Consider the following 12,028-nt stretch of genomic DNA (forward strand, 5'->3'; position numbering starts at 1 on the left):
ATTATTACCTGCACCGGCTGTAGCAGTACACCCCATGTACCGGCAACTTGTTTTTGGTATGATTATATATTTATTATTTTTTTGATTTTGATTCTTGGTGTACCTAATAAACCACAATTAATTTTTGACATTTGCTATTTTAACATATAAATCAAATTTCAGCTACGATCTACACCATTTAATATTAAATATTATAGAATATAATCAACAAATTAAGTTCCAGTTGATTCTAAGACTTGTAGCGCACAATTTTAAGATTACGGTGTATTGAATGTCGGGATACACCCGGCGCACTAAATAATATAAATAATAATATACTAAGGGTGTGTTTGATTCCACGTAAAACTGTAGAAAACTGTGGAATGGGTGAGTCCTAAAGTTTAAATGTGATTAGTTGAAGACATCACATCGTTCGCGTGACAGCGTCGCGCATAAATCTCTTACAGGACTGACCAAAATTACAGACTTCAGGAAAGCTCTCTAGATATTGGATATTGTAAGTTTCATTCATAATCTGGCTACTTCCCAAAGAGACATTCAGAGAAACTAACAGGCTCTAAACCTGCCTGCCAGGCAGATTTCCCAATTTTAAGCACACCTGAGAACTCGCACAACCAAGCTTTCTTTCGGCCCGGTTATTTCGGTAAGAAGCCAAAAAAATATACTGAAAATTTCAATCCTTGTAAGAACAAGTCCAATCCACATTAATTAGTACACAAAAGAAAATCTGAGTAAAACAAAATTATAAAATAAAAACTAACTGAAACAATGTCAAGTGAAATGTAAGGCATATTTCCAGTGCTGCTCATCAACCATCAAGGTGTCACCTTAAATACTACAATCAATTGCCCTGAACAAAAAACTTATTACTTGAAAAAACTGTCCCTGTTGTTGGCTTTGTAATGAACAAAACAGTAATAGGAGTTGCCCTTTCCTCATAAATAATGGTACCTACACTTTGTTGCAACAGTTAAACAATTAGTTAAGAACTTGAAGGAACTACTGGATCGTTGTCCACCTCTTTGTCTTTGCATCTCTTTAGAAAATGAAGCTGCTGCCTCAAATGCAAAACCTGCGTACGACCATCCGAAGAGAGTATCTCATTTCAGTGAGTTGTCCGATCACAAGTCATAAAGAAATTTAACCAAACATTACTGATAGTTTGATATAGACCATGATGCATGAAGTTGAAACAGCATGTGGCTGGAGAGAGTTTCAAATAGAAACTTACTAAGCCTTAGGCGTAAATTATAAGGATGAATTTTTACAAATTTACTGCATGGCATCAAAGAGTTTAACGCAGTTCATTGGGTAGAAATTTGTTTACGATATATGGCGAGTCAAATAACTTTCAGAAGGTAAGCAAAAATCAAAGTTGTAAAATGGTGGAGAACATCTGGAAAGATCTTGTAAAAAGTACCTCATCATGAAGAAGATCCGGAAGTTTATCTGTCGAAACTAGACCTTGAATTTCATCAGATAACCTCTGATCTTTGATATCCGACCAGGTTCGGGGAGGTAAAGCCAACAAAAGAACAGTTAAAACATCATTGCTTGCAGGATGCATCATAGTGCAACTACTCAAGCCTGAACAACAAACGGGTTTAGCAGGTGAAACAGGTACAAGCACATCAACACCTTGTTTATTGCCGCCCGAAACCACTGTCCCAGAAACAATAGTCGCATGGCCATCCCCATTATTCTTCAAGCATTTCAAACATGTACCCTTGCAGCAGATCCCTTCGCGCATGAGGAAATTCCCGGTTAAAAGTGCAGCCCCTTGGCAACAGATATTAGCCGCAATTTCAGGCAACGAATCATTGTCAGAAGAAGATGACAAATTGAGGCAACAAGGACTAGCAGAAGATAGTAGTAATTCTTTTATGACTTTGAACAGTTCAGTGTCATGAACTTGTCGCAGCACCTCTTCCTGAAGTCCAGCAAGCAAGCATATGAATCTTTTGAGAGAGAGAGAGAGAGAGAGAGAGAGAGAGAGAGAGAGAGATCATGACAAAAGAAACGAGATCCCTACGTGTACACCCTGCAAATCATCTAGTTAGAAATATATTCCTGGAAAATCAGATTTTACCTATACACCAGTCAGAAACTTAATTTCTTACTTATATACCCGTGCTCACAGAACAGTCCCTCTCTAAAAAAACAACTTTTCTTATATGAAACTAACTTCCATCCATTAATTTGATGGCCTCCCAACTAAAGACACTGGTATTACTGTAGCACTTGCTAGGGGGGGATATGAAGATTCACACTTTTACAAGGATATATTTTTTTAATATGATTTTGCAGGGCGTTATGTATATGCACAAAAAATGAGGTAAATGGAAACCTTCAGGGCAAGCCTCGCTTTCTCCTCATTGCTTAAGGTTGAACCACCTTCCTCTTGCCTCCGAACTTCTGCAACCCACTTAATGAAATCACCAGCACTGGAAGGGAGTGATTTAATAAATAGGGAGAGTACTGCGGGCACACTGTCTAGAGTTTCAGACTTTAAAAGAATAGGCACCTCATCGACCAAATACTTTGCCATGCTGAGCCAGCTCTCGTGTCTGCAGCTCTACAGATTGGACCAAAATTAAATTAACATCTCTTCATAAGCATGAAAAATAATGCAAAGAGTTAAATGTGTACACAGAACAGATATAAGAAAAGAATTGAATAGATGAGGATGCAAATTGTACAAAGAGATGACAATCATGCAACTATGTTTAACAATTATAGAATGGACGCTGTTGCTTCTTATTATTAACAACAAAATATTAGCAATATTATGCCACACCTAAGTCTAAAAAAACTCATATAAGAGATTAATATTATCTATTAGCATTTTATGTACTAATGTACATCACTTAAACTGAACTGAAATGAACAGATCCCAAAAGTCAAAATAAAAAATTACCAGGGTATAAAGCAATGGAGCCTTCTGAAGTCTTGAAATAAGCATAAACCTGTGGGGGATAAAAAAAATTTTAAATTTTAAATTTAAAATCAGAAGAATGCATGAATTGTAAGTAAGATCTCCCTCCATCCCTCCATCCTTCCTCCTCTCACTATCTGTCTTTTGAGGGCCCCCTCAATTTTCGTTGCTTAGATCAAAGTTAATCCATCACTTAAATTGGGGATCCCATAAATTCTACAGCAATTCCGTCAAATGAAATGACTTCACCTGATAGAGTTGTGAATTCAATAAAGAGTTAACAATGGAAACTAACAGAGCATTAATTATAACACAATCCCCAAGTCAATCAAAGAAAAAACTAACATCCGAAAAACCAAAAGTTGAGATACATTTTCAACTTAAAAAAAAAAATCCATGTTATTGCACTACAGCAGCTATCCATACCCCCTTGGACATCCTGTTGCTTCGTCAATTGTATTCATGGCTTCCCAAAGAAGTGTCAGAGGCACCCAATGGGGAGGGTACTTAAATCGAGCAACATCCAAAATGAGCGCCATGTCTCTTCCAGCATGATAACCACCGATTGGTGAAAAATGACCGGTCCCTGTCTGCAAATATATGACATAAATCAATAAGACGCCAATCCTAACACTGAAAATAAAACAAATATCTATGGAAAAAAAAAGTACCAATAGTAATGTTGTGCACATAAATTAACCAATAAGCTACAGAAGTTTATTCTTGAGCACATCAATGGAAGTTCAAGGGCATAAAGCAATAAACTGCTGAAAATACAAAAATCTGGAAGAGTAATAAGCTCTTATAAACCAAGAGATGTACTATTTGCACTAGAATTGGAATATTACCTGCTTGAAATGTTTCCTGTGGTATGATGCAATCATGTGGGATTCTTCGGAGGAAGCACATTGCATGACATACTTGCGGAATTCATCAATTGTGCTTTGATTCGTACGGAAAGCTTCAACCTTAGCTCCAGCACAATGAGCCAAGCATGCAACTTTTCCAAATGTAATGCCTTCAGCCTTAACTTTCTCCAAAGGTTCGCAGCAATCCAACATCGACTCATCAAACCATCTCCAGGGACCTGCAAATAAATCTTAACTAATTATCGACCTATTAAAGTTAAATCCCAAGTTTAAAGTTTGTTATTGCACCTTTCCACTTTCTTCCCGGATCTATTGCAAGAGCATTGAGGACCACAGATAGGCTGGCCAATCCGCAGTATGCAGGCTCAGATTGAGTTTGGAAGTACGAAATCAGTCTGAAAAACCCTTCCATAGTACCACCTTGAAGTGCTTCGGAGAAGAGACACTGCAAGAATTTATTACAACATAAGGACAGAGTTTTATAGGAAATTTATGAAGTTCACTCAGTACAGTCCAAAGAAAACTCATTCTCTTAGAAAACCTTACTACTGACGAGAATTCAGAATTCAGAATTCAGAATTCAGAGCTTTAACTTTCTATACAGAACGTGGCTAGATAAATCTTTTTAGCATCTTTCTAGTATGCCAACATACAACTGAAGATGACAAATCCTATATCGCAGATAGACTGGGCACACCATCAGATTATTCCAACCCTTACTCTCTCAGATAACCAAATCTTTACTTTCAACTGACTCCCTTATGTTGCGGTAAAGACAAATTATTGTAAGCAGGTAGTTTTCTATACAGATCACTTAGGGGCTGCTTGGCCCTGCTTTTGCTTCTGCTTCTGCTTCTGCTTCTGCTTCGAGCAGCAGCAGCAGCAGCAGCCTATAGTTGAGCTTTTAGCAAATTGAAAAAACTGCAGCTTCCATTGCACCAAAAGTCTCAAAAAAAAAATAAAAATCCAATTTGATGCTTCTGCGTTATAATTCAATTTCAGAAAGCGCATTATTGTAATAACACTACTCATACAGAACTTCATCAAACAGCGCTGCAGCGTCAAACAAGCTCTAAACCCTAATCGAACTGAAACAAAACCATAGCTGATCAATGAAAGTAACAATTCCAGCGTAAATCACCATTAAATCGAGAGATAAAAGAGACGATCGAATCACTCCAACCGCACCATCTCTTACTCTACAAAGAACAATGAATCGAATAATTCGAGTAAGGGAACAGGAGATGAGAAAGAGAACTCGAAGAGTACCTTCCCTTCGGAAGAGGCGAACTCGATCGCGGGAGGGGAGGGGAGTATTCGCCGGTAGAGACTCGCCACCGCCATTACTGTCCCCACCTCCGCTTCTCCTCGTCTTCCTCTTCCTCCTACTCCGCCGGAGACCACGTTGCACAAACGCGGGAGAAACCTAGGGCTTATTATAAGGCGCTTTTCGTTTGTTTTGGGATTATTAGTACTCGGCGCCGACTTTGGGTACGTGCGCAGCAAGTAGCGGCGTGTCGTTGCCGATTTCAACACCTGCATTGATTATACAGGCATGTTTCCTGATTCCCCATAAAAAAAAAAAAAAAAAAATCAAAAATCAAAAATCAAAAAAAAAAATTTTCCCCCTTCCACGGAAAAGGGAAGTTTTTCTACTATTTTGATTTTTACGGAAAGTGTATTTATGAATTCTCCAATTTCATTTGCCGTTGAAAATTAAAGTGGGGAGACTGGGAGTAAACGCATGAAGGTGAGCCGCGGTTCACGGCAAAAAAAAATAACATATCGTGTCAACGACCCTTCATACGGTGCATGATTTTTTTATTATATTTTCAGATATAATATAGAATCTGCTGAATCTATGATATATATATGATTCGAATACTCAAACGATTACTGATATCATTTATTATTTATTATTATTATTAAATTAAATTTGGCATGCGAATAAAGCAGGAACTGCGAAAGAGAACGAAACCGAAAAATGCCTAGCATTGATCGCAATTTAAAAAAAAAAAATCCCATGAATATGGAAACCACTATCTCCTTTTGGAAAGGTCAAAAAAAAAATAATGACGCTTAAATTGATATAATGTAAAATTTATACATACTATTTTTTTTTTTTGGTATATAAAAAGGTGGCGTTGGTCTTCAGCGTTGGTCTCCAGCATTGGCCCGTCGAGTTCAAATAGCAAACAAACTCGGGAGTGGAGATGATGGGAATATGAGCCGGGGCCGAATAATCTATTCGACCCAAAAAGGTCTTTTTGGGCTGGGCCGAATTGGATCCTGTAAGACCGAACCTGTTACTTATTTCTAGGTTTAAGTAGTAATTTAATTCTCGCGCTCTCCTGGTAAGTGCGGAGTATGGGGTCGGCGAGTAGTAGTATTGTATTATATATTTTTATTTATTTATTATTATATGCGGTGGTCGCTGGGGTTGGCGAAAGCGACGCATCGTATACGCATACGGCGGCGTGGTGGTGGGCCCCGACAGACCCGGGCCCGTCAGGCCGTGTCCTCGGGTTGTCGGCGGCTACCCNTGCTTTGATTCGTACGGAAAGCTTCAACCTTAGCTCCAGCACAATGAGCCAAGCATGCAACTTTTCCAAATGTAATGCCTTCAGCCTTAACTTTCTCCAAAGGTTCGCAGCAATCCAACATCGACTCATCAAACCATCTCCAGGGACCTGCAAATAAATCTTAACTAATTATCGACCTATTAAAGTTAAATCCCAAGTTTAAAGTTTGTTATTGCACCTTTCCACTTTCTTCCTGGATCTATTGCAAGAGCATTGAGGACCACAGATAGGCTGGCCAATCCACAGTATGCAGGCTCAGATTGAGTTTGGAAGTACGAAATCAGTCTGAAAAACCCTTCCATAGTACCACCTTGAAGTGCTTCGGAGAAGAGACACTGCAAGAATTTATTACAACATAAGGACAGAGTTTTATAGGAAATTTATGAAGTTCACTCAGTACAGTCCAAAGAAAACTCGTTCTCTTAGAAAACCTTACTACTGACGAGAATTCAGAATTCAGAATTCAGAGCTTTAACTTTCTATACACAACGTGGCTAGATAAATCTTTTCAGTATCTTTCTAGTATGCCAACATACAACTGAAGATGACAAATCCTATATCGCAGATAGACTGAGCACACCATCAGATTATTTCAACCCTTCCTCTCTCAGATAACCAAATCTTTACTTCCGACTGACGCCCTTACGTTGCGGAAAAGACAAATTATTGTGAGCAGGTAGTTTTCTATACAGATCACTTAGGGGCTGCTTGGCCCTGCTTTTGCTTCTGCTTCTGCTTCTGCTTCGAGCAGCAGCGGCAGCAGCAGCCTATAGTTGAGCTTTTAGCAAATTGAAAAAACTGCAGCTTCCATTGCACGAAAAGTCTAAAAAAAAAATAAAAATCCAATTTGATGCTTCTGCGTTATAATTCAATTTCAGAAAGCGCATTATTGTAATAACACTACTCATACAGAACTTCATCAAACAGCGCTGCAGCGTCAAACAAGCTCTAAACCCTAATCGAACTGAAACAAAACCATAGCTGATCAATGAAAGTAACAATTCCAGCGTAAATCACCATTAAATCGAGAGATAAAAGAGACGATCGAATCACTCCAACCGCACCATCTCTCACTTTACAAAGAACAATGAATCGAATAATTCGAGTAAGGGAACAGGAGATGAGAAAGAGAACTCGAAGAGTACCTTCCCTTCGGAAGAGGCGAACTCGATCGCGGGAGGGGAGGGGAGTATTCGCCGGTAGAGACTCGCCACCGCCATTACTGACCCCACCTCCGCTTCTCCTCCTCTTCCTCTTCCTCCTCCTCCTCCGGAGACCACGTTGCACAATCGCGGGAGAAACCTAGGACTTATTATAAGGCGCTTTTCGTTTGTTTTGGGAGTATTAGTACTCGGCGCCGACTTTGGGTACGTGCGCAGCAAGTAGCGGCGTGTCGTTGCCGATTTCAACACCTGCATTGATTATACAGGCATGTTTCCTGATTCCCCATAAAAAAAAAAAAAAAAAATCAAAAATCAAAAATTATTTTTTCCCCCTTCCACGGAAAAGGGATGTTTTTCTACTATTTTGATTTTTATGGAAAGTGTATTATGAATTCTCCAATTTCATTTGCCGTTGAAAATTAAAGTGAGGAGACTGGGAGTAAACGCATGAAGGTGAGCCGCGGTTCACGGCAAAAAAAATAACATATCGTGTCAACGACCCTTCATACGGTGATATAATGTAGAATCTACTGAATCTATGATATATATGATTCGAATACTCAAACGATTACAGATATCATTTATTATTTTTTATTATTATTAAAAAATTAAATTTGTCATGCGAATAAAGCAGGAACTGCGAAAGAGAATGAAACTGAAAAATGCCTAGCATATCTCTTGATCGCAATTTTTTTTAAAAAAATCCCATGAATATGGAAACCACTATCTCCTTTTGGAAAGGTCAAAAAAAAAAAAAAATAATGACGCTTAAATTGATATAATGTAAAATTTATACATACTATTTTTTTTTTGGTATATAAAAAGGTGGCGTTGGTCTTCAGCATTGGCCCTGGCCCATCGAGTTCATATTGGCAAACAAAGTTGGGAGTGAATATGATGGGAATATAGGCCTGGGCCGAATACTCTATTCGACCCAAAAATGCCTTTTTGGGCTGGCCCGAATTGGATCCTGTAAGACCGAACCTGTTACGTATTTCTAGGTTTAAGTAGTAATTTATTTCTCGCGCTCTCCTGGCACGTGCGGAGTATGGGGTTGGCGAGTAGTAGTATATTGTGTATTATATTTATTTATTTATTTATTATTATATGCGGTGGTCGCTGGGGTTGGCGAAAGCGACGCATCATATACGTATACGGCGGCGTGCTGGTGGGCCCCGACAGACCCGGGCCCGTCAGGCCGCGTCCTCGGGTTGTCGGCGGCTACCCACCAGGCTCCCTCGTACTCCGCGCCCTTGTGGGCCCCGCCACCTGCCACGTCGGCCTCCCTCCCTCCCTCCACGCTCCTAACGCCGCTCCAATCTGGGCCGTACGTCCGCGGCGTCTCTCCCCTCGATCCACACCGTCCGTTGCATCGATCGGCGCGAAAGCTGTTTCTTCTAAATTGCGGTCCCACCACCTCCCAGGCGATCAGATCGTGCACAAAGAGGAAACATTACTACTTCTTCGTGCCAATAATACCCTCCGAGCCAACTAGTTCACGCAGCATCGTCACGTGCTACGACAGAAGGATAGTTCGGTCATTTCAGATGGAGAAGAGACCAGCGGAGCGCCGCGCACCCGCTCCCAAAATAAAGCGGGCCGAGGGGAAAAGTAACGAACATTCGGATTGGTTTCTTTGGGGACTCAGCGACAGTTTCTTTGTCGGAGAGTACAAAACCAACTCTCTCCATTTCCTTTTTTTATTATTATTTTAAAAACCAACTATAGTTATTATTATTATTATTATTTTGTATTCTTTATATATATTTGCCGCGGTAAGTAACGTCGTATTTAATATAAATATTTACACAAAAATAAATAAATAAATACATAAAGTAGAATAAGGGAAAGAGTGTGCTTTCGAGTCATTTGTACTCTATTATTCGCCGTGGTGTCAAGTGTGATTAGCAATCAAGCGGAAAAGGGGAGTTGGTGGAGTGTATGCCAAAGCTTTTTGGCTTCAATGTTGTGAAACTCCATACCTCTGATCATGATCAGACGGAGTACAGAAGAGTACTCCCCCGAGCACGAACACACGATGAGGCACTTGATGCTTCCCATCGGACGGTAGACATTCCATGATCAAACATAATTAAAGAAAACACAAAAGTTAAAGCTTGCAGATAACGGGGAGGGAGGGTAAAATGGTCATTTCATTTGATCCCACCACTTTCCGCCTTGCCGTCCTACTCTCTGCCGCCTGATCTTCCTGCAGCCTTTGGCCGTAGCTGTTATTCTCTTCCCCTCATTTTAAAAATTTCTTTCTGCACCCGGTGCACCATGCTTCCCATGAACCGAGCCGTGCTGTTTATTGATTTCTATCTCCTGCTTAAACCACCAAAATTAATACTAGCTTCTTCTCCGTTAAGTAAAACTAGGTGAATTTTATGAAATTGGATGGTATTAGAATGAAGTTGAATTTTTTGGCTCTTTTTATATCCTAAGAGCTCTAAGAAAACTGATATTAAAAATAATTCTACAAGCTAGAACTAGAGTACTCCTTTTGCTTCGGGAAGCGGCGGTGAGGATTCGAAACCCCTCAACTATTAGATAACACCTATGTAAATAGCAATTGGCTAATGTAAATAGTGGTGATTATTGTTATTACAGATTAGAAGTGGGAAAAAGAAAAAAACAAATGAATAAAAATACGGGCAGTGTATGAGATAGGGATGCACCAGGTGCAGGGATTATTTCCTCTCCCTTCGCTTTCTTCATGTTCTCTTCCTTTTTAAGCTCCGACAATTAATCCTCACAAACGCCTTCTCAGAAGCTCCTCTCTCACTCTCTCACTCTACCGATCCCCACCCCCTCCCAAACTCCATTAATGGAGCTATCTCCTTCCTCCACCGTCCTCTTCCTCCTCCTCGTCCTCTTCGGCGCCGCCGCCCAAGAATCGCCCCGCCTCCCCGCGGCGGAGCAGGAGGCGGCGTACGCGGCCCTCGAGTCCATCAACTCCGGCGTCGACTGGCGCTTCCTCTACCCCGACGACCTCTGCCTCTCCGGCCCCCATGGCCTCCTCTGCGACCTCTTCTCCGACCCCTCCGACAGCTCCGGCGCCGTCCCCCACATCGTCGAGCTCAACTTCGGCTTCGTCTCCGACTTCTCCTCCAACCCCCCCTGCGGCCCCAACGCCTCCATCTCCCCCGTCCTCCTCTCCGCCGCCTCCTCCTTCCCCTTCCTCCGCAAGCTCTTCTACTACAACTGCTTCGCCGCCTCCAGATCCCCCCTCCCGACCCGCCCGTGGAGCCTCCCCGCCTCGCTCGAGGAGCTCGTCCTCATCCAGAACCCCTCCCTCGTCGGCCGCATCCCGCCCTCCGTCGGCGACCTCCCTCGCCTCCGGCGACTCGTCGTCTCCGGCACCGGCGTTTCCGGAACCATCCCGGACGAGATCGGAGACCTACCCGACCTCGAGCAGCTGGTCCTCTCCCGCAGCCGCTTCCGCGGACCCGTCCCCTCCGGCCTAGGCCGATGCTCGGCGCTCAAAATCCTCGACCTCAGCGCGAACCGGCTGAGCGGCCGAGTCCCGGCCGAGCTCGGCCGGCTGGCCCGGCTCGTGAAGCTGGACCTCAGCTCGAACCGGATCTCCGGTCCGATCCCGGCGCGGCTGGGCCGGCTGAGCCGGCTCGAGTTCCTGGACCTGAGCAACAACCGGCTCACGGGGGGCGTCCCCACGGCGCTGGGCGAGATGCGCGGTCTAAAAGAGGTGTACCTGAGCGGGAACCCTGGGCTCGGGGGTCGAATCCCGGAAATATGGGAGGGGCTCGGGGGCATTTTGGGGATCGGAATGTCGGGGCTGGGCTTGACCGGTAATATCCCGGGGTCGATGGGGGTATTTCTGGGAAACCTGTGCTACCTGGCGCTGGACAACAACCTTCTAGAAGGGGAGTTGCCGGACCAGCTGAAGCGGCTGGAGGCGTCGGCGAAGGAGATCAACCTGGCCAACAACTCGCTCGCGGGTCGGATCCCCTTCTCCGCCGGGTTCGTGGATCGGATGCGGGGTAAGCTTAAGCTCACCGGTAACCCCAAGCTCTGCGTGGAGGAAGAGGAGTCCGGGGGTAAAATCGGAATTTTACAGCGGTGCAACAAAACGGAAATTCCCCATCCTGTCCTTTTCTCCCTTTTCTCCTCCTCCTCCTCCTCCTCCTCCACCACCACCACCACCACCCCTGGAGATAATAATATCTTGCTGGGGAGTAATGCTGCTTTGGGAATTTTAGCTTTTGTTGTTTTGCTGCATTTTGGTCTTTAGCTGTCCCCTCGTCCCTTTTTTTTTTTCTGTTTATTCTAGGCGATTAATTAGGTGGGTGGCTGTAAAGTCTACATATATAGTGAGTTTTATATATATATATAGAGTAGGAAATACGAAAGCCGTGGAGGTAATGGAGCAAACGGGTGAATGAAATGTTTTTTTTTTTGGGAAAACTTCAAAAAACCCCCCTGTGGTTTCGTGCATTCTCACTTTGCTATCCTGTGGTT

The 12,028-nt window shown here is 42.7% G+C and overlaps 2 protein-coding genes across 3 annotated transcripts; one reads left to right on the forward strand and one right to left on the reverse strand.

Annotated features, from left to right (window-relative positions):
* On the reverse strand, positions 621-7,779 carry LOC109703615 (glutathione gamma-glutamylcysteinyltransferase 1-like). Of its 2 annotated transcripts, none has more exons than XM_020224302.1 (8): positions 7,532-7,779; positions 6,565-6,721; positions 3,784-4,022; positions 3,362-3,525; positions 2,918-2,966; positions 2,348-2,575; positions 1,421-1,930; positions 621-1,072 (listed from the first exon to the last, which is right to left on the reverse strand). In XM_020224302.1, the coding sequence occupies exons 1-8, from the start codon at positions 7,604-7,606 to the stop codon at positions 983-985; spliced, it is 1,512 nt and encodes a 503-aa protein (XP_020079891.1). In that variant the 5' UTR covers positions 7,607-7,779; the 3' UTR covers positions 621-982. The 2 variants fall into 2 exon arrangements, with proteins under 2 accessions (XP_020079891.1, XP_020079890.1); XM_020224301.1 differs by lacking the exons at positions 6,565-6,721; positions 7,532-7,779 and adding exons at positions 4,093-4,249; positions 5,074-5,249.
* Positions 10,377-11,801, forward strand: LOC109703743 (piriformospora indica-insensitive protein 2). Its single transcript, XM_020224466.1, has 2 exons — positions 10,377-11,607; positions 11,770-11,801. The coding sequence occupies exons 1-2, from the start codon at positions 10,377-10,379 to the stop codon at positions 11,799-11,801; spliced, it is 1,263 nt and encodes a 420-aa protein (XP_020080055.1).

This window comes from Ananas comosus, linkage group 25, assembly GCF_001540865.1.
Source record: "Ananas comosus cultivar F153 linkage group 25, ASM154086v1, whole genome shotgun sequence".
Classification (NCBI taxonomy): Eukaryota; Viridiplantae; Streptophyta; class Magnoliopsida; order Poales; family Bromeliaceae; genus Ananas; species Ananas comosus.

Excerpts from the sequence above, each read along its gene's own strand:
- LOC109703615 (XM_020224302.1), bottom strand. The coding sequence starts at position 7,606 with ATGGCGGTGGCGAGTCTCTACCGGCGAATACTCCCCTCCCCTCCCGCG. Across the intron at positions 2,967-3,361 it reads GCAACAGGATGTCCAAGGGG|GTTTATGCTTATTTCAAGAC; the intron begins GTATGGATAGCT and ends TATCCCCCACAG. Across the intron at positions 1,073-1,420 it reads CGGATCTTCTTCATGATGAG|GTTTTGCATTTGAGGCAGCA; the intron begins GTACTTTTTACA and ends GGTCGTACGCAG.
- LOC109703743 (XM_020224466.1), top strand. The coding sequence starts at position 10,377 with ATGGAGCTATCTCCTTCCTCCACCGTCCTCTTCCTCCTCCTCGTCCTC. Across the intron at positions 11,608-11,769 it reads GGAGGAAGAGGAGTCCGGGG|CTTTTGTTGTTTTGCTGCAT; the intron begins GTAAAATCGGAA and ends TGGGAATTTTAG.